The sequence below is a fragment of the Dryobates pubescens genome, chromosome 8, assembly GCF_014839835.1.
Source record: "Dryobates pubescens isolate bDryPub1 chromosome 8, bDryPub1.pri, whole genome shotgun sequence".
NCBI lineage: Eukaryota > Metazoa > Chordata > Aves > Piciformes > Picidae > Dryobates > Dryobates pubescens.
The window spans coordinates 25,883,280-25,903,588 of NC_071619.1; the positions used below are offsets into that span (position 1 = coordinate 25,883,280).

General features: G+C 41.0%; 1 protein-coding gene across 1 annotated transcript; it reads left to right on the forward strand.

The window, feature by feature from the left end:
• Positions 1-9,522: 9,522 nt before the first annotated feature.
• GHITM (growth hormone inducible transmembrane protein) lies at positions 9,523-20,291 on the forward strand. Its single transcript, XM_009901722.2, has 9 exons — positions 9,523-9,603; positions 10,999-11,148; positions 12,702-12,801; positions 14,036-14,147; positions 15,390-15,531; positions 16,109-16,217; positions 16,937-17,125; positions 18,274-18,445; positions 19,122-20,291. The coding sequence occupies exons 2-9, from the start codon at positions 11,020-11,022 to the stop codon at positions 19,207-19,209; spliced, it is 1,041 nt and encodes a 346-aa protein (XP_009900024.2). The 5' UTR covers positions 9,523-9,603; positions 10,999-11,019; the 3' UTR covers positions 19,210-20,291.
• The last annotated feature ends 18 nt before the right edge of the window (positions 20,292-20,309 follow it).

Consider the following 20,309-nt stretch of genomic DNA (forward strand, 5'->3'; position numbering starts at 1 on the left):
TTGGTATCATGCATTTATATCCTTGATTTTGCTTTGGTACTAATCAGCAGCTGTGCTCTGTGGGACTACAATGCTCAGGGCCAAATCCCAGAAACACAGTCATCAAACCCAGAGCCTGGTATTTAGAGGAGCTCTCACCTTTTTTATCTGCAGCCTGCTGTGTTCTTATGTTAACCCAGGGTCTCTATGCTTGTGCTTAAAAGGGAGAAACACCCTGCTGTCTATATAGACAGGGAATGACCATGATTAATTAAAATAGCTACTAAAGTAATTTCATGAGAACAATGATGATATTTAACTGGAATATTGTTTTATCCAGGGCTTTACCCTGATCCTTTAAGATTGTGCACCTCAAAGGAAAAAAAATAAATCTGGCACTTACATTTATGCTAGGCTGATGTTGGTTTGCTGCCAAAGAGGAATATCACAGACACAACAGCTGAGGAATCTCAGCCGTTGCACCTTGGTTCTAGCCTTACAAGAAATTGCTTTAAAGGTGAAACAGAATCTCTCTGACAATTGTATCCTTAAAATTAGAGAGATCCAACCTCAGGTTAAGTTAAATCAGAGCTTTCTCATACAGGCATGTGACACTTCAGAATTAAATTAATGCCATCAGCTTGCTTCACATTTAACAGCCTGGAGCAAAGTTCTACAGAATGGAAGTGTAGTCTGGCCTCACCCTTTTATATCCCACAGCATATTGCAGGCCTCTTCCTACAGCCTAGCCTTCCTCTGAAGTCTTCTATATTGTTGGTTTGGGGTTTTTGCGGACAAAAATAACCATGACATGATAATAACTGTTATTCTTCTGCCCTCAGAAAAAGATTTCATGCTTGCATATTCATATATTTAAATTTGCATTTGAAAACTGTTTAAAAATAATGGCCCCTTGTCAGTGTTCTCACTCAAAAATGTTCTGATTCTTTTGCATCTCTTTCTCTCCCAGTTCATGTGGTTTCGGTATCCACCAGAAACCAGCAGAGAACTAGCTAAAAGGCTAGTGGAATCTGAATTGCATAGGGATGTTAAATTAATTATGCATAAACTGTTTACTCCTTTTTTTTCCCCAGAATTTCTGTATGTTCTTTTAAATATACAGAACGATGCCATTAACTAGGTAACAATCCTTGATTTCAACTGAACTGTGAGACAGAATTGCTTCTCTGGAAGCAAACTGCTTACTTGAGCTTGGCAGAAGGAAATACATTTATCCAGTGAGGCAACTGCAGGAGCAGGACAGAACAGGAATTTGACCTGTGTCCACTCTCCTTGCGTATTTATTTATGACAGTCCATGTTATTTTGATCTGTGTTATTTCACTTCTTATGCTGTTCTGAAAACAGAAAGATTTCTAGAGCATCTTATTTTTTTCAAATCTAAACATTAATTTCTAAGTAGTATCCCTTAGAGTCTGTTGAGAAAGACAGATGCAAGTGTGTCTAATGCAAGTTACTTTATCGCTGCATGTCCATAACATAATCTTGCTCTCAATTTAGGTGCCATCCCTCATTATCATCTTGCCCCAGTATATTAAGTTGTGACTAGACCCTCAGTGTGGAGACCTCAAGGAAACTGGTCAACAGAGGACTACAGGTATTATGTTTATTTGGCTGTACTTTAAAAAGGCAAGTTCTTTAAGACAGGATAACACCCACATTATGGGCAAACTTTCAATAGTAGTGATGCTTGCTTTACAGTATTTTGAGAACATATGTTTCCCCATCAGTCTTTTCATTGATAGCCAGATGTCAGGGAATGCTGGAGGCAGATAGCCAAGAGTAATGACAGGGATCCTAGTGATCGCCTGTGTTATGACTCTGATTGTAAAAATATTTGAAATTTTCATCAGATATGTAATATTGAAAGCATGCCAGATAAATTATGGAAAGAAAACCAGAAAGGAAAGCGGCTGAGATGTTTAACACCTTAACTAAAAGGAGGAAAAATAAGTGCATCAAAGCCTAGGTAGCAAATATATTTGCTGTTTTTTCATCAAATATTAACTGGATCCTCAGGGGTTTTCATTATCCAGATGAAAATATTTGGCTTATTTATCAGAGTATCACTTACATTGAAATGATAGTCTTGTATGCAATCATCATGGAATGGTATACATCCGAGACATCAAAACTGGTGAAATGATTGAAACCTTACATTTGGCTGTGTTCCTAGAAACCCTCGTGGCATATGTTCAAGTCTTCACACTGTGTTTCTGCAGCACCTCATTGAGAACAGGGCCTTCGACTGTAAACGCATTTTGCCAGGGTCTTTGATTCCTTGTCTGTACCATGTGGCTGCTATCAGATTAGAAATAAGAACATAAAATTGCTTTATGAACTGTTATTATAACTCAGTTCAGCTATTAGCTAGGTCTAAGTGTTTTCAGATATTCCACGCCCCTGTTGCCCTGTGAGATTTTTAACTGTTGTTTTCTTGTACATTAATAATTTCCTTGTGTAATTGTTCCCAAGAGAATGAGCTGAAAGAATTATGAATTAATTTGCATCTTTTAATATACTAATAAACTTCCCAAGAAGAAAATTTCACTCCAGCCAGGTGGAAACCAATCACTTGAAATCAAAGCTTACTGAATTTCAGAGGTTTGGTGGTTTGGTTTGGTTTGGTTTTTTCAAGAAGTTGCTGAAGAACAGTGCCCTGCATGTTAAAAGTGATTATAAAGCACAAACAGCAATGTTTTAGAAAAGCCCTGGGTCATTTTTTGCTGCAGCAGAGTTCACAGGCATTTAGGAAAATGAGTATTTGTTATATTTAAACAAAATGAATAGTAATTTCTTGCAGGTTGAGAGGTCTCATGCTGTAAATGGTAGATCCCCCTTTTCACTGAAAAATATTTTAAACTGTTCTAGGTAATTTTTTTTAATCATCTGATACAGATAAATGCTATAGCCTCTAAAACATGGAGCAAGAAAAAGAAATGTCCTTTTAGGTACAGTTTACTCAAATAGAATCTTCCGTGAACAAAACATTCTCTCTTATGTATTCATTTATAACCGTACAGTGTCAGGCCCTTGCTCACCAAAGCACTCATCTTTGTATTTCTCTGAGCACTTGAGTAACCAAAGCACTACTCCTGAGTAACTAAAGCAACAGTTCTGAGCATGTACTTTAAGTTAAATATATTAGAGCGCTCTTCTAAATAGTATCACAGTTACTCACATGCTTAAGTGATTTACTGAACTGGGGATCTGGCATTCAAGTTTATGTATTTTAAGCTTGGGTAAATTCAAGAATAAAAATGAATCCTCAAGCTCTCATTTTCCAAATGAGAAGTAAAATACATAGAATGGAAAACATAGGACTTGATGCCATACTTCTGATTTTTGAAGTTTATTTTAGTAGTTGATAAAGTTTCGTGTTAACATTTGGCAGGCCTATTTGTTTAAATGGCTACAGACTGTCTAGGCCAGAACAAATCCCACAGTATGTATCGAAATAAAATGCTCTTTAGTCTCAGAATCCCTATTTAATGTCTGAAAAAAAGTAAGCAGAATTCTTACCGAGAAAATAAAAGGAGGGACTGCAACTGCCTTTACCCAAGAGTTGGTTACATTTTGCAGCAGGTATGAGAGAGCGAACAGAAAGGGGTAAAGGTCAGGTGGGAATCAGTCTCTTCCCTCAGGCAACCAGTGACAGAACAAGAGGACACAGTCTCAAGCTGCACCAAGGCAAGTTTAGGCTGGACATTAGGAAGAAATTCTTCACAGAAAGAGTAATTGGCCATTGGAATGGGCTGCCTGGGCAGGTGGTGGAGTCACCACTCCTGAAAGTGTTTTTAAAAAGACTGGATGAGGCACTTAGTGCTATGGTTTAATTGATTAGATAGTTTTGAGTGATAGGCTGGACTTAATGATCTCAAAGGTCTTTTCCAACCTGGTTAATTCTGTGATTCTGTGACAGATGAAGGTCGGGGAGAAAGCAAGGATAAAACAGCGCAGGCTTGGAAGCAGAGAGAAAAGCGTTAGAACTGTGGTCAAGAGGAAGCTGGGAGAGTATCAGAAGGCGCAAGGTCAAGATGTTTACAACCAAGGGATGTTTGTAATCTCTGGAAACTTCTCAGATGGAAAGACTGGATTTAGCAGAGATGAGGACTGTCAACAGGCTGTGCTCCGTTTTCTTCACCTTCTTGGTAAGAATGGTGCATACATTACACAGCTGAACTGCTGCTGCATTTCTGGTTTATATGGATGCTACTGCAAAGAACTGCACCTCCTGACTTTGTCAGATGTCACCTGGGATTTATTAACTTGAGCTCAATCACTTGCAGTTAGTGCATTTATCACCAGCAATCCTGAATCTGCTCTGACACTTCAATAAATTAAACCTATTAATTATTTTAACTTCCTGAACCTTTATCAGTGCAAGGCCTTATTTGGGCACCGGAAAAGAGGCAAATGTTAATTGTCAAACAGTTCCAGTAAGAGTCTTGGGGCTCTCGGGCAGGCAGATGTCAGGACCTTACCCAGAACGAAACACATGGTAATTTTCTGTTCAATGGCATTTTTTTCCTTGCCATTATTTGAGAAAGGTATCAGTACTGTCTCCCTGAATTCCCTCCACACTGCAGTGTTTTATGATATCTAATCTAAAATAAGAACATGATGCTTAATGAATATGCATTTGTCACATCAATAGCAGGAACAGACTAAAACCAAAAGCCCCCTGTAATCTGCTGGGAGAGATATCTGGAGTGCCAGAGCCAGCACAGCCAGAAAGCCTTCAAAATATTTTTCCCCAGCTCTAATTTGAAAAACTTCAATGGCAAAGTTTACCCTCAGGAGAAATGGTGCTAACCATAGAATTATTTATTTTCTGAAAATGAACACAGGTATGATTCTATGTGAACAACTGACAGACAAGTTTATTTCTGCAGAAGGATGGAAACTATGCAGAGTTAAAATCTTAAGCTTCCAAACTGACACTGACCCTGTTTATTAACTTATGGGCTTGTGGTGCACCTTCCCAGGATTGCACTGAGATAAATGCAAGAATTTTTTATTGTCCCGTTTCAGGTGGCTGGCAAGGCAGAGCATGTGGCTGAAAATACGTCACTTGGTATCTACTGGCAGATGATTGCATTGCTCACAATCCTTGCTTTCATATCAAGACAACAAAATCCCTTAAGAAGCCAATTATCTGTAAGAACAGACTGACTTTATTATTTGAAAATACATGATGTTTCTCATCACCAAGGCTGAGGAAGAAAGAATGAACTACTCTCTTTGGGAGTCAGGCAGTCAGATCAGTTTTCCCCCTTAGGTATGGTAGCTGGAGAATGCCCTCCCTTATGCCTGGCAGAAGCCATTTAGGGGGATTTTCAATCCTGGGAACTGGCAAGGCTGGGAAGCAGGCAAAGGCCTGCTCCCTAAGCTGGCTCCTGTCCAGTAGAGGAGCAAGGCTTGGAGCCTCTCCTGATGCCTGCCATGACAATTTCACACATCCCTTTGGGATACTGAAGTCCTTCACAATGGTGTTTTCTGATCTTGCAACATTTCTAATCAGATACTAACCCTTTAACATCAAACCATACTTACTCCTGCCTAGACAACTGTAAGATTTCCAGAAAATGTAAACCATGTTGTAGGTGAAAACACGTCCAATTGAAATTAAAAACATAGGAAAGTTTTGTGTCAGTTTAAGTTTTCCTGTACTGTTGATTTGTGCAGAATTTCTGTTTCCAAAACCCAGCATCTTTGTGATTTTTCTTTTGAGGTATTTTTCTTTCTTTGGAAATGTTGTTGGGTTTTACACCTAGAGAAAGTGTTTGCTGGTTTCCAAACACCTCTTATTGTTATGTATCAGCCCTGAAAAAACAGAATTTCTTCAGATCCTTCAGGAGCTCTCATTATGTTAATACTTAATAGACACATAGAATACCTGAGATAGCAGAGACCTCTGGAGATTATTTAGGCCATTCCCCCTGCACAAGCTTTTGAAAAATTCCACAGATGAAGAACTCCACAGTGCTCTAAGCAACATGCTCTATTGTTTATAGTAAAACAATAAAATAAAATTTTTACATTTATCATGTTTAAACAAAATGTCTAGTATGTCAGTTTGTGTCCATCCATCTGTCCTGTAACTGGAAATCACTGAAAAGAGTCTTTCTCCTTTATTCCCTGCCATCAGGTATTTATACACTTTTAAGATCCCCTAAGCCCTCTCTTTTCCAGATTTAACAAGTCACACCTCTTGTGGCCTGTCCTCATATGCATGATGTTCCAGTCAGTTAATCACCTCACTGGGCCTTCGTTGAAGTCTCTCCAGTATGCCCATATCTTCCTTTTACTGGGGAGCCCAAACTGGACACAGTACTCCAGGTGAGCCCTCACTAGTGTGAAACAGGGAAAAAGGACCACCTTTCCTTGACCTGGTAGCAAAACTCTGTCTAGCACAGCCCATGATACTCCTGGCTGCTTCTGCTGCAAAAGTACGTTAGAACTTCTTGTTCAACCTGTGTCCACCAGGACTCCCAGGGTCTTTTCTGCCAATCTACTTTCCAAGGGGGTGGCCCCAGCCTGCACTGGTGGATAGGGCCATTTCTCCCCAGGTTCAGGCCTTTGCATTTCCTTTTGTTGAATTCTTTTGACATTTCAATTTGCCCAATTCTCTAGCCAACTGACATCCCACTGGGTGGCAGCACAACCATCTGGTGTGTCAACCACCACTCCCAGCTTTGTGTTATCTACAAACCTGAGGGTGCACTCTGTCCTATCATCCAGGTCATTAAACGAAGGGGCAAAGAGCACTGAACTCAGATCCAGGTGTTGGATGCAGAGTGCATTTGAATAATCCCATGAACACTGCATCAGAGTTAAAGGAAATTGTTAAATGTGCATTTGGCTGCCATCTCACCAACAAGCCTCACTGTCATGCTGTTATCCATGCTTTTGTCAGCATGTGCTTGAATGACTGCAAAAGCGCAGCCAGCTGCTTTGAAGCTCCGCCATAATACCAGGTGGCACAGCAACTGAAGCTACTGCCTTTCTGTCTGAGAGAAACAGTCACAGCAGTGCCAACAGAGAAGATCCAACCTGCTGGGTTTAATTCAGAAACTCTCAGCTAGTTTGGGACTTGCTTGTATAAGAGGCCACTCTTTTCCCACTCATTAACTGATTTTGCTAGCCAGAGCATTTACATGTGTGGACCATCTAATAGAACAGGAGAGCCTACCAGCAGGCATAGAACAGGAGAGCCTACCAGCAGGCAAGTTTTTGAATTTGCTGCAGTGTAAGCCCCGTGTGGATTTGGGCTGCTTCTGGCCAAACTATCTATTTAAGAAACTATTTGTGACAGCACTGGATTGAAGATCTCATTTGAAAGTCCCAGAAAATTTTTCTATATGATTACATGCTGTAATAAAAGAGATAAATTTTATTCCTTGCATAAATTATGACTATTAATAACTGAATTATAAATTTAAATATTATGATACTTTTAGTACCTGACAATTATACTGTTACAAACCCTGAAATAAACACTGGGAGTCTCTAAATAAACAACATTTTTGTTGCCTACGGTATCCTGTTGTAGGATACCTTAGGGAAATAGATTTCAAAGCTCTGGATTTTAATTTAGTCCAAAGGAAAGCAAACAAGTGTCAAAGTAAGACTCAGACCTCGAAACCTATTAGATTTTGCCCCCTTTGATGGAATTTCCACCCTTCTGTCATGTGTTTTGCTTCAGTCTTCTCATTCAAATGCCTATTCAACATCCCATGTGCTGGTGCACTTCTAGACCTCTCTCACATCTGCTCTCTCTTATCTGACCTTTATTTCATGGACTAGAAGTTCACCGTTTTTCTTTTCTTATAAACACGGCAGTTCCAAATTACAGAAAGGCTAATCTCACAATTCTCATTCTATCTATTTTTCTACATTGAGGGAACAAGCAATCCTCATATGCAGCAGAGATGGGGCTGGCAAAGGGCTGCCAAAATAATTTTTCTCCTAGTAATATTAAAGCTCTGGACTGAGCCATGTCACAAGCCTTTGGCTCAGCCTAGGGTTAGGGTTAGGGCTGGTGGAAAGGGAAAGCTGGAGCTCCAGTTGGAGTTGAGCGGCCAAAGGAAACGAAGAGCTGCAAAAATAATACCCCCCAAGGAACTGATAGCCCAGGGAAGTGCTGTGGTCTCTTTCTTAGGGCTCAGTTTAATGGTTAAGCTTGGAAAAAAGCTCAGGGCTCTAGCTGGGAGTGAGGCTGGAAAGAAGCTGCTAAAGGAGAATCAGTTTAGCCAAAGGCAAATGTTTAGCCCCTGGAAGGGCTGGAGTGCCCTTGCAAGGCTCTGCACAGTCCAAGGCAAGCATCGGGCCTTGAAACACTCATTTGTGTTATTTATGTACACAATACTGTATTTTGTGCTCATCTGACACGTGGACACCTTCCCTAAGGCAGGCAATAAATCCACACAGAAGTTTAAATCCAAGGAGAACGTTGACAAAGGGGAGATTTACCTCCCAGTCCAGACTGTTCTGTCATAAAAGGAAGGAGATGGAAAGCTCTTTTCAGATATCCTGAGAAGGGCAGGACTTAATTCACATGCAGCAAGTGGCAAAGGTAACGAAAGGGCCATAAGCAGGGCCAAGGCACGGTGACATAGGTCACAGACACCAAGCAACAGCTTGGCATGCGTTTTGCTGCTAGTGGAACTCTATGATGGAGCTGCTATCGCTGCAGCCACAGCAGCCTGCCTGCACGCACTGGCTACCGAACCTCTCCTCCCTGTCGTTTAAAATTCTTTCAACAGACTGGCTGCCAAAAGAGGAGTAAAACGCTGAGAACACGACGGATTGTTACATAGCTGGGACGCACAGTCCACTTTCGAGGCCTCGCTCGGGTATTCTCACAGAGCTCATGCCACCTGCTGGCAAGCAGGAGCAGCTGCCGCGCAGGCCCCGACAGGGGAGGGGAGGGGAGGGGAGGGGAGGGGAGGGGAGGGGAGGGGAGGGGAGGGGAGGGGAGGGGAGGGGAGGGGAGGGGAAGCAAGACCTAACGTGCGTGCACCGAGGGCGCTGCACTAAAAATCTGCACGGGAGCTAGGACTTCGAGGCGGCGATCTGCGTAGCCCAGGCCGGAACTTTGCCAGACGCAGCTCGCCCCGCGGGGGATAGTCTGGCCTCGCCTCCCCTGCCCTACAAAAGAGGCGAGGGAGGCACAGCGCCGGGCAGCGCCCCGTCTGCACACGGCGCCACGGTCTCTCCGCGGCCGCCGGTAAACGGTGATAAGGGCGGCGGCGCTCCGCCGCCTCCCGGTGGGAGCGGCATCCGCAACGCGGGCAGCGCCTGATTTACTGCCTGCGACATGCAGCATTGCGTAAGGCAGGACCCGGCTTGCGGTGACTTCCAGAACCTTCCCTGCCCTTTTTAAAGATGGCTGCGGGCCCGTCATGCAGGCTACAGAGGGACAGTTCGCCCGGCGTTCTCGAGCCAATGGCACTTGTGTGCTCCAGAGTCACGTGGGGTTAGCAAACCAGTGACAGGGCCTAGCAATCTGACGTCACTTCTGGTCTCGAGGGAGTTTTGGGGCTTACGCGTGCGGTGGCGGAGCAGGAGCGGTTGGGCTGAGCAGCCGGAGGACAAGCAGGTGCGGGGGAAAGGCTTGGTGGGGGGACGGCGGAGGCTGCGGTGGGTACGCTGGGGTGCACGGTGGGGTGCAGAGGCGGGGCGGGGGGAGCGGAAACGGGCTTGGCCTGTGCCGAAAGGCGAGTGAAGGCCCGCGGCTCGGCCTAAGCCTGAGGCGGGAAGCTGTCCGCCTCCCTGCCCTCTTGGGGCTCTACATCGCTTGCGTAGGCTGTGATGGATTTATTTATGCTTTGTTTTAGTGGTGACTTCAGGGTGTTTGCATACTTCTGTATCCGCCAGTTAGCGTGCTGAAGTGTAGATGGGGAGGGGGCGACTAATGCTTTGCCGTCGTTCGTCCTTGTTCTTGCTCTAGCGCTTGAAGCAGTCGTGCTTCAGGTATCAGTTAAAAATAAATAAAAAGAGTTGTGTCTAAGTTCCTGCCACCTGTGTTATGCTAGTGGAAGAGGGGTTTAGTGGCAGAAACAGGACATGTCTCTGAGAATACTAGCACTTAAAAAAATCCACCAAGATTTCAGAGCTATGCTTCAAAGCAAAGTGACTTTCTGGCAGGATTATTTTATTTCACTTGTTTACGGTTAATGCTAGTTGTCAAATGCTGTGAGTGCTAGTTTCTCACGAATGTTTAACGCTACCTTCGTTTAGAATACTCCTATTAGCTGCTGCACATGTAAGCTAAGAACAGTTGTTTGAAAAACATATATTGATAGTTGGGGTGTCTTGTGAGATCAGAGGCTGGATATAGTTAAAGCATGTGTGTAACTACAAGGACTTGGTGGGGCGTTGTAATTTGAGCAGTGGTTTTTCTAGCATTTTTAATACCACCTACTTAATACACAGAGTGGTGTCTGCTCTTGCTGTCAGTTCTTTGGTCAAAACTGCAAGAGATGACCTGATGTTCCAGGCTGTGACCTTGACTCAATGCCATGCCCATAAAGCTAATAAATTATTCAAAAGACTACTTAAAATTTCTCTAAACCTTTTTCTGCTGTGTGTGTTACTATGTTCACTCATTTGGCAGAAGTTTATGTAAATTTGGAGCATCTTTTTGGACACCAGTTGGGAGGACGGAGTACTTGTGAAGTGAGAGGTCTCAAAATGGAAGTTAGCTGCTGCTGTAATTCAAGCATAAGGCCCATAAAGGGTCTTGATGTAATCTGTACAAAAGTGGTACGTCCATCTGACTTAGAGTAAGCTGTGAGAGAAGTCTTGTGTGGGAAGCGGCAGACAAATATACGTAAGAGTTGAACTACGTATTTTAGAGGCCTCTGGCACTTACTACAGTGCTCTAATGCTAATACTGTTTCTGTAACAAGTTGCATGTAGTGTAGTTAAGTGGTAAGCGTGCCTTGTTTGAAAAACAGAAATAATAAAGCATATTTTCATGTGCACTTTTCAGGAACACATTATCTAAGCAACCATGCTGGCTGCTAGGCTAGTATGCCTCAGGGCATTATCGTGCCAGACTATCCGTCCCACCATTAGTCAGGCTTCTCCTGCTTTGAGGAACTCCAATATAAAAGCGTACAGGCTGTGGCAGCCAAACCAGGTAAGGTAATTAGTCTCTTTCTAATTATTCTGACTGCTGATACTGTAGAGTTAAGTGTTTTGCCAAAAGCATCACTTTGCACAGAGTACCTGTTTTGAAATATTAGGAGCCTTCTACTTGTTTAATGTACCTGCTCTAATTCACTGAAGGAAGTATTACTCCATAAAAAAGAAAGCAAGGTTGAAGAGCAGTTGAAAGAATATGTTCAATTCCAATGACTTTTTCCCCATTGAAAGGTAAATAATTATGGATGAACCTCACTAAGAGGAGCAGAAGTTCTTGTCCATCTAGCTCCCCATTTCTAAGTCTTAAATACAGTAAATTGAAAACTTTATTTTCAAAGACTTCAGTCCAGATACATTTTTAGAGCTCTATCCCAGATCAGAAAAATCTCTGAACTGTGGCAGGACTGTCATGAGTCTTACCAGCATTTTAAAAAACTGGACTGTTGTTATATAAAGACTCTTCATTGAGAGAAGAGGTTTCCCTTCTGCTTTCTGCCCAGGTGACTTAGGAAGCATCACTGCCTTGTCATCATCTTGGTAAAAGTGTCAGTGGCAAATCTTTCACATTCTTCGTGTTTTCTTTTTAACCATAGAAAACTGTCTCAAGCATCCTATGCTTGCAGATGTGTTGGGGGGGTTGTTTTTTGTGCATGTGTGTGTTTTATTCCCTTTTGCTGTGGTTTAATCTCTGTGGTGAGTGCTATATAAGAAGTGTCGAACTAGATCTTAGCAGTTCAGAATCACCAAGGTTGGAAGAGACCTCAAAGATCATCAAGTCCAACCTGTCACCACAGACCTCATGACTAAACCTTGGCACCAAGTGCCACGTCCAATCCCCTCTTGAACACCTCCAGGGACAGTGACTCCACCACCTCCTGGGGCAGTCCAGAGTGAGCCCTTGGTTGATCAAATGACTTTTTAGAACTTTCTGGGAAAAAAAGTAATAAGGAAACTTCAAAAGCTGTTTCTGACCTTAAATAGAACTTTGTTGCTCTTTCAGCTTACTAAGACTTAGAGCAGTGTGCTATATTTATTTTGGAGTTTGTCAGCTTTAAAAATCTTACGTTTATAGGCCTTCATTCAAGGTTTGTAATCTAAATCTAGGCTAGAGTTGAAAGCAAAGAATTTGTGCTGCTTTTCAGAATTTAGTGTCTGAAAGTATTGTGCAAGAATAGTTTTGTAGAGGTAGAATTTTTTACCTAGAAAACAAAATATTTTTTGGTTTTACAAAATAAGACTGTTTCTAAATTAACACTTTAGGGCTTCATTTAGTACAGTGAGAATGCATAATGAAAACTTCAGCATCTGAAACTCAGTGCATTGATTCTCTGTTTTTAGAATGTGTGAATGCTACTCACAAAGCTTCCCAAACCTTTATGTTCGGTTGTTTACCTTGAGCAGAGTTGTTTCATGTCTTTAGAGAGATAGATGCGAGACAGATAAATAAGAGACTGTGTAATAATTTTAAGTGAAGCAAGTAAATTGGTAAGAAATACCTTCTGTTTTACTTCATTGGATCTTTCTGGTGTTGTTTCTGAATCTTAACAGTGTTATGCCACCAGAGTAAGAACAGGTGTACGTCATGGAAAGCTTGGCCAGGAAATCAAAGAAGCAGCATTTGAGCCATCTGCAGAGACAGCACTTAAAGGTAAAGTAGTTCTACTCTAAATATTGAAAATCTTTGAAAATTAACTTTACAAGATTTGGTTTCCTTAGAGCCATTAAAGAAACTGAGAATATTGTTTAGTATACAAGTCTGCTTAGTGATGTCCCTCACATGAGTGGAGGCAGTTTTTCTGCTTGTCTTTCCTGGTAAAGTTTAAAGCTGCTAATTTGTCACTGTACAAAGAATTTTTCTGTTGTCGCTACTTTAACCTGCTGTTGAGAGCTAAGTCAAAATGTTTATCTCTTAATGGAGACTTGGTGGAAGATATTAAAAAGTAGGCTAATGCTTTGCTACATATACTTCTGTACTGATTAAAGGAAGGATTTTTCTGTGTGTACAGGTGTTACAGTATTTAAGACATTGGTTTACTATTTATGCTAGTACACTGTGTCTGGATTGTATTTCAGTGGGTTATAAAGGGTTTTTTTAGGCAGCAATGTTCAGTCAAAGAAACCAAGATGTCCTGTAGTAGCGTTGAATCAACAAATTGGTTGCACCTGGGTTGGCTAGATAGTGTCTTGGCTATAACATGTTTCAACAGAGTTACACCATTGAAGCTATTTGATTTTGGCTGCTTGTATTTAATTTATCACAATATTTTGTGATTTTTGTTTGTAGCAGTAATCTTATATGTGGCACACAGGAAGTATGTCTTAAAATCAGACTCTAGAAACCGGTAGTAAATCCTGTGGTTTTGCTCATGAGCTTTGTAAATCCTTTTTAAACTGTTAGGGGTGTCCGATTTTGTTGCTACCAAAGACTTTTTGAAGGAGCAGGCATTGGGGGCAGATCACGGAGAGGGAAGGACACGAAGTCTAGTGTTCCTTCTGTTTTGTAGCAAATTGTATAGTGAAATGTTACATTAAATCAAGTGATAGGTGAACCCTTTTTATTGGTGTACCTGTTAACAAGTTTTGTGCTGGAATTCCTGTCACTACAAGGAAGGCCAGTAAGCCTGACGTGGGCATGTTACTATCTGGTCTCTTAACTTGCTTTCTTTCATGAAGCTATGTTGTGTTGCTAAGCCAAATCTAGAGTTTTTCACACTTAGCTATAAAGAATTGGTGACACGGTGACTTGAGATGAGGCTTTATAAAGGCTACCATTGATCAGTTATTGCACATATAGTGAAACTCATGAGGATGTTACTAAATATCCAAGAAAAGGCATTCATGAGAGTAGATAGTGGATTTTTATTTTCTTTTTCTTTATACAGCTGATCGCCTGGGAAAATTTATTGTTGCTGGAGGTGCTGCTGTTGGCCTGGGTGCTCTCTGTTACTATGGATTGGGCATGTCCAGTGAGATTGGAGCTATTGAAAGAGCTGTGTAAGTGAGATGACTTACTCTGTGTTAATTGAATCTCTTTCTTTGTAAACTGTATGTACAGATACATTTTTCCAAGCACTGAGCAGAAAAATCCTCAGCTCTGTGCAGGATTTTAAAGCATTTAGCTAAAAGCAAAATTTCAGTTGTCCAGGTTTAACTGATTGTTGACTTAAGTTAGTTCCTTGGGTTTGCTAAATTTGAAATATATTTGTGAAGGGGATATAAAAACTTAGGTGCACCACAGATAATTTATGAAGGGTAATCTTCTGTAAGACCTATTTGTTAAGACCACCTTGCCTGCTGTTCCTATGAGACTGTGTATTAAACTTTTATGCAGCATGTTGGAAAGACAGTCTCCTTCGAGCATGCTACTTACCTTGGCATAAGCCTAGCTCTAAGGAATATAATTTGCTTAAACCTTTGGTGTGTTGCTTTTTGGCCAATAAAATCCAGAATGTGGTGGCAAAATTATGTAGTTAATTAGACTTAAAAGGTGCTTAGTGATTAACATGGGCTTGGGAGAAATGATTGCTGGAGACATTTTGCTTTACTTGGCATTTATATGTGGGAGTGACTGTCTGCATTCATAGTGAATACTTGCTGGTTGATAGAGCTATCTAATTTTTCTTAATCCACAAGCCTTGAAGTAATGGGTCAAAAGAGTAAACCGAGAAAACATGTGCGCTGTGTTTATTTAATGTTAGCAGGGAAAGCTTCCTGTCTATAGTATGGACAAATCATACTGCAGAAGCTCACACTTGTGTCTAGGTCTGTTGCTATTGTTAGAACTCTTAAAATGACATTTGTGTCTTGTGATGCCAGGTAATAATTTGCAGTATGACTCAGCAATTTGTGGGCTGCTCAGCAGGCTACTTGGTGTCCAGTACACACTTCCTAGATGTTTTTCCTTAAACCACCTTGTTAGATATAAACCATTCTCTATTCTTCAATAGTTAAAAAGCATTTTTTATTCCATTTTCCTTATGCTTTATCCTTAGAGTTGAACTATGACTAGCATTTTTTGTAATTTGCAGCTATGTTGCATCAGACCAGCAAGATGTAAAAGTTCAGCCTGCTGTTGTAGGATAGACTCATGGCAGAAGTTACTAGCCCACACCTTTGTTATGAAACCTCCCTAATACCTGTAGCTATTAAAATATTTGACAGCTTGACTGTGTTTTCAGTTGGTCTTCACTCTGATACTGGTGACTGCACGGCTGTGTATGACTGCTTATTTTTCAGTATTTGGCCACAGTATGTGAAGGACAGGATCCACACTACTTACATGTACTTCGCTGGAAGCATTGGCTTGACAGCACTCTCTGCTGTGGCAGTAAGCAGATCTCCAGCACTCATGAGTCTTATGACCAAAGGCTCCTGGCTGGTAAGTCCATTACAAAAACAAAAATTAAAACCAAAAGAAAAGAAAATAAAACAAAATCCTGAGAGAAGCCCCCAAATGTGATGTGTAAATTGCTCGGTAGGAAGTAAGGCAAACCTTTACTTACACCAGTGTCCCTATCCAGAAAGACTACATAAATAGTGATTTAAGATTGGGTGATTCTAATTACATGCTGACATGCATCTTCTGTACTTGGACAGTTTGTCAAAGATGACTACATGAGCAAAAAAAGTCTTATGCAAGTGAGCGGAGTATTGAAAAAAGTAAGGCTAACCTTTCAGGTACTTTTAATGAGGATTAGAGTAAGGGGCAGAAGCCTTACACAGTTTACATAACTAAGAGATTGTTGCAATCTTAACACCAACTGTAATTCTTGGAAGATGGAGTAAAAGTAAAGTGGGAATTACTGCAAGGTAAGATGTGTAACTTTACAGGAGGAAATTTGTCAAAACACTCTAGTTATGAATTAGGTTGCTTTCTTTTTCCAGAATTGTGCATTGACTTAGATTAGGCTGTATGTCCTAATGTGAGCCTGAGCTCTGCAATGCTGTTTTTACAGGCAATAGGTGCAACTTTTGCAGCTATGATTGGTGCTGGCATGTTGGTCAGGTCCATATCCTATGAAAATAGTCCAGCAGCTAAACATCTGGCTTGGATGATGCATTCAGGTATGTGATTTTAATGTTTAGAATATAGACCTGTCGGTGCGTCTGTATGACTAGATTCTGACTTCAACTTTACGGTAAAGGCACCTTTAAGGTAAAGGACAGCTTCTGTAAGCTCTATTGTCTGTACTTGAGCTATACAGGATAGATAAGTATTTGGCAACTTTACTTGAGAAAAGTGGAATTTTAATATTAAACTGAAGCTTCATAGGCACATTCCCATCAGCTACATAAACTGATTGTTGTTAAGTTAACCTAATGTGATGATGCTGGACTCTGGGCAGAGGTTTCATACAAGACTCAGCAAAAAATCTGGCTTACTTGCCTAACTAATTACTGTAGCAGAAATCTGGTTTACTTTTCAGTGTCAAGCACTCCTGTGGCTATTAGGTAGTTTATAAGTCCATGCTAAGTGTCTCTTACCAGCTCTGTTTTGAGCAGATCAATATGTTTACTTTTACTCAGCTTTCTTCCAAAGACCAGCTCCCTGAAGTATTCTACAGAACTAGATAAAAGAAGGTTGTGGAATTTAAGGTTGCCAATTTGTTGTGCTCCTTTCTAGATAGGTCCACAATCAAGTGTGTTGGTATTTTATCATGTGAATAGGTGAGTTTGAGCCATGTTACCTGACTGGAAAAAAATAAAATTGTTTTAGCAGGTGGTATTTTTGCCAGAACTTTTTTCCAAATCTTACACATGCTGTTTTGTTTGCCTTTGGCTAGGTGTCATGGGTGCAGTGGTGGCTCCTCTAACCTTCTTGGGTGGTCCTTTGCTGGTCAGAGCTGCTTGGTATACTGCTGGAATCGTTGGAGGGCTCTCAACTGTTGCCATGTGTGCTCCAAGTGAAAAATTTCTGAACATGGGAGGACCGCTTGGAATAGGCTTAGGCTTTGTTTTTGCTTCTTCAATTGGTAAATACTCTTCTAATACTGTCAGATAAAGTGGGTTATATACTTTGGCTGCTAAGATGCAGCTCATGTTTAATTGCAAACTGGTCTGTCCAATTAAGATTCACCTTAAGTAGCCCTCCCTTGCAACTCTAGCTCTGTAGAAAATACTCCATTAAATTAGTTCTTGAAAACAAACATGAAGTTACAGTTCTGACAGACAGCTGGTAGTGGTGGCTCATATTTTTAGTTACTGCCAGTGACTAGGGAAGACAGTAAATACGGTCTTAGACCTTGATCTGCTTGTTCTCTTATATGTTTCTAGGCGTTGTTTAGTCCTAGGGACAGAAGTACTGTCACATGAAGAAAAAGGTACACAGGATGACCATGAGCCAGCCAGTGGCCAAGAAGTGGCCAATGACATCCTGGGGTGTATTAGAAGGAGTGTGGCTAGTAGGTCAAGAGAGGTTCTCCTGCCCCTCTACTCTGCCTTGATAAAACTGCATCTGGAACACTGTCCAGTTCAAGAATGACCTCAGGGAACTGCTTGGAAGAGTCCAGGCAGAGACACAACAATGATGAAGTGGAACATCTCCCTTTTGAGGAAAGGCTGAGGGAGATGGGTCTTTTTAGATTGGAGAAGAGGAGGCTGGGGTGTGACCTCATTAATGTTTGTAAATATGTGAAGGGTGAGTGTCAGGAGGACAGAGCCAGGTTCTTAGTGATGTCCAGTGATAGGACAAGGGGGAATGGGTGCAAGCTGGAGCAGAGGAGGTTCCATGTGAACATAGGGAAAAACCTTTTAACTGTGAGGGTGACAGAGCCCTGGAACAGGCTGCTTGGAGAGGTTGCAGAATCTCTGAGACATTCAAAACCCACCTGGATGCATTCCTGTGAGACCTGCTCTGGCACTGGGTTGGACTAGCTGATCTTTCAAGGTCCCTTCCAGCCCCTAACGTTCTATGGTTCCCTAGGGCATTCAAAGTTACTGGATCAAGTTACCTCAAGTAACATCTTCAGCTTGTGTATTTAACCTCTTGGTGTCAAAAAATCCCCATGAATAAAATTCCGAATACTCAGAACATGTGCCGCAGTAACTAAAGTTTGACCCAACTCAGAGTAGCAGATACACACAATAGCTTTCTTTGAAACTACTCTTCATTCTTCTCCAGGATCCATGTTCTTGCCTCCTACTTCTGCCTTTGGTGCTGGCTTGTATTCAGTAGCTGTTTATGGTGGATTGGTCCTTTTTGGCATGTTCCTGCTCTACGATACCCAGCATGTTATCAAGCGTGCAGAAACTATTCCATATTACGGAGTAACAAAATATGATCCAATCAATGCGTGAGTATTCTGTCTTAATACAGCTGATTTCAAAGTCTCTGTAAGAATTTGCTTCCATCTGTAACAGAATATGTTTTAAAACCAGCTAGACCTTCAGTTTACTGTTCAAAAAGTTCATTGGTGTTAAATGTGAAGAATCACAGTGTTTAAAATTGCAAAAACAGCTAGTGGAGTTCAAAACTGAAATAGTCTGCCTGAAGTGAGGAAAAAATCAGGATTGAATGTGTGATGTCACATGCTTCCAGCACTATTTTCTTAACAGTACTTTTGTTTTCTGAAGTGTTTCTGGGAGAATTTATAGCTGCTTTCTGAAAATACCTGTCAATATGAGTGAAGGTAAAAACCATGAACTCTTTCATGATCACGTAATATTCACTACTTTCTCACCAAATAAAAAAGCTTCAACAGTGTAAGATGGGGAGATTGGGGTTAATTCACTCAGTGAAGATCATGTCTTAACATCACGTGAACAGTATACTGTCCTAAGGTTTCTATAACTATGACCTGCTGGCAGAGATGGTAGAGTAAAAGACATTCTTTTTGACACTGAACAGTGGGGACAAACAGAGTTGGGTTTTGTTACAAGTGCATAATGAAGGCTTTTGAAAATAAGGTGTGGTGTGTAGTGCCAAATAGTACTGGTCGACAACACTGACTTCAGTTTCTGTTTTCCTAGGTGCATGGGCATCTACACAGATACACTGAACATCTTCATTCGAGTGGCCACCATGCTTGCAGGCGGTGGAGGTGTCAAGAGAAAGTAAACTGAGACTTGTCTTTGCCACTATGGCAGCCCACCTAGTGCACATAATAAATAAAAATTCATGGCTTCAAGCAGTTTTGCTGCAAGTCAGAAGATTAAAGCATTTCAGAGTATTGTTTCAGTGCAATGTGATCCAGAGTCAATATTTTCCAGCCCTGTGTTTAAAATGCTTCTAATTGTACATTATTTTGGGAAAGGAAATATTTTTTAATATATGAGTAAAATAATGTATCTGCTTTTCAATGGGTTTGACAGCAGTTCAACTCTATTTTTTTACTGTTCCTGCATAGCAAAGGAAGTAAGTTGTAAACCGTTATCCCATATGCAGATGGAGACACAAGCTACTTCATTGAATGCTGTTGAGATGCATCAGATTCAATTAAGATTGCAAAAATTGTATTTTAGTGAGACAAAGAAGAACTGAAGAAATTGGGGTACAGCACTAAATGCAGTAATGACTCCTGTCTGGGCAGAAGTTTCAGAAAGGTTTAAGCAGTTGTCAGAAATGCATTGGGTTTGACAGGTGAAGGAGACAAGGTGAGGAAACTGCAGCATTCAGGAGTACATGTGAGAACTCCTTACTTAAATGCTGACTGGATATAATAGCTGTGTTCTGATAATAGATTTATCAAGCTGTTGAATAGCAAGAGGCATGTCTTTTTTTCCCCATGAATAAATTCCAGTATTGTGGATGAAACTGCATCCTTCAGAAGAGCTGCTAGTGCTTATCTGTAGCAAGCCTGTACATATGGCACAGAAAGAAGGAACTGAGGATGACTTGCTGTAAATCCAAATATAAATTTACCATGCTGTTTTATGCTTTAATCTTTCTAGCTTTTCTCCAAATTAGTGTGTTTAGCTCAGTCTAAAAGAAATATTCCCTGTCAGTGGAAGTAATTTAAGATTAAGAAATTAATATTCAACAAGCTTTATTGCTGTAAGCTCAAATAAGAGGTGAGTTCTTGGGCACAAGAAAGTTTTGAGCTAATATCAACAATTCAGCATATTTACCAGAAGTCAAGTCTATGTTTATGTATTGGCTTATGGAACAATAAAATTCTAGTCTCACAAGTTGACTGTTCTCACTTTCCCTGTGTTAAT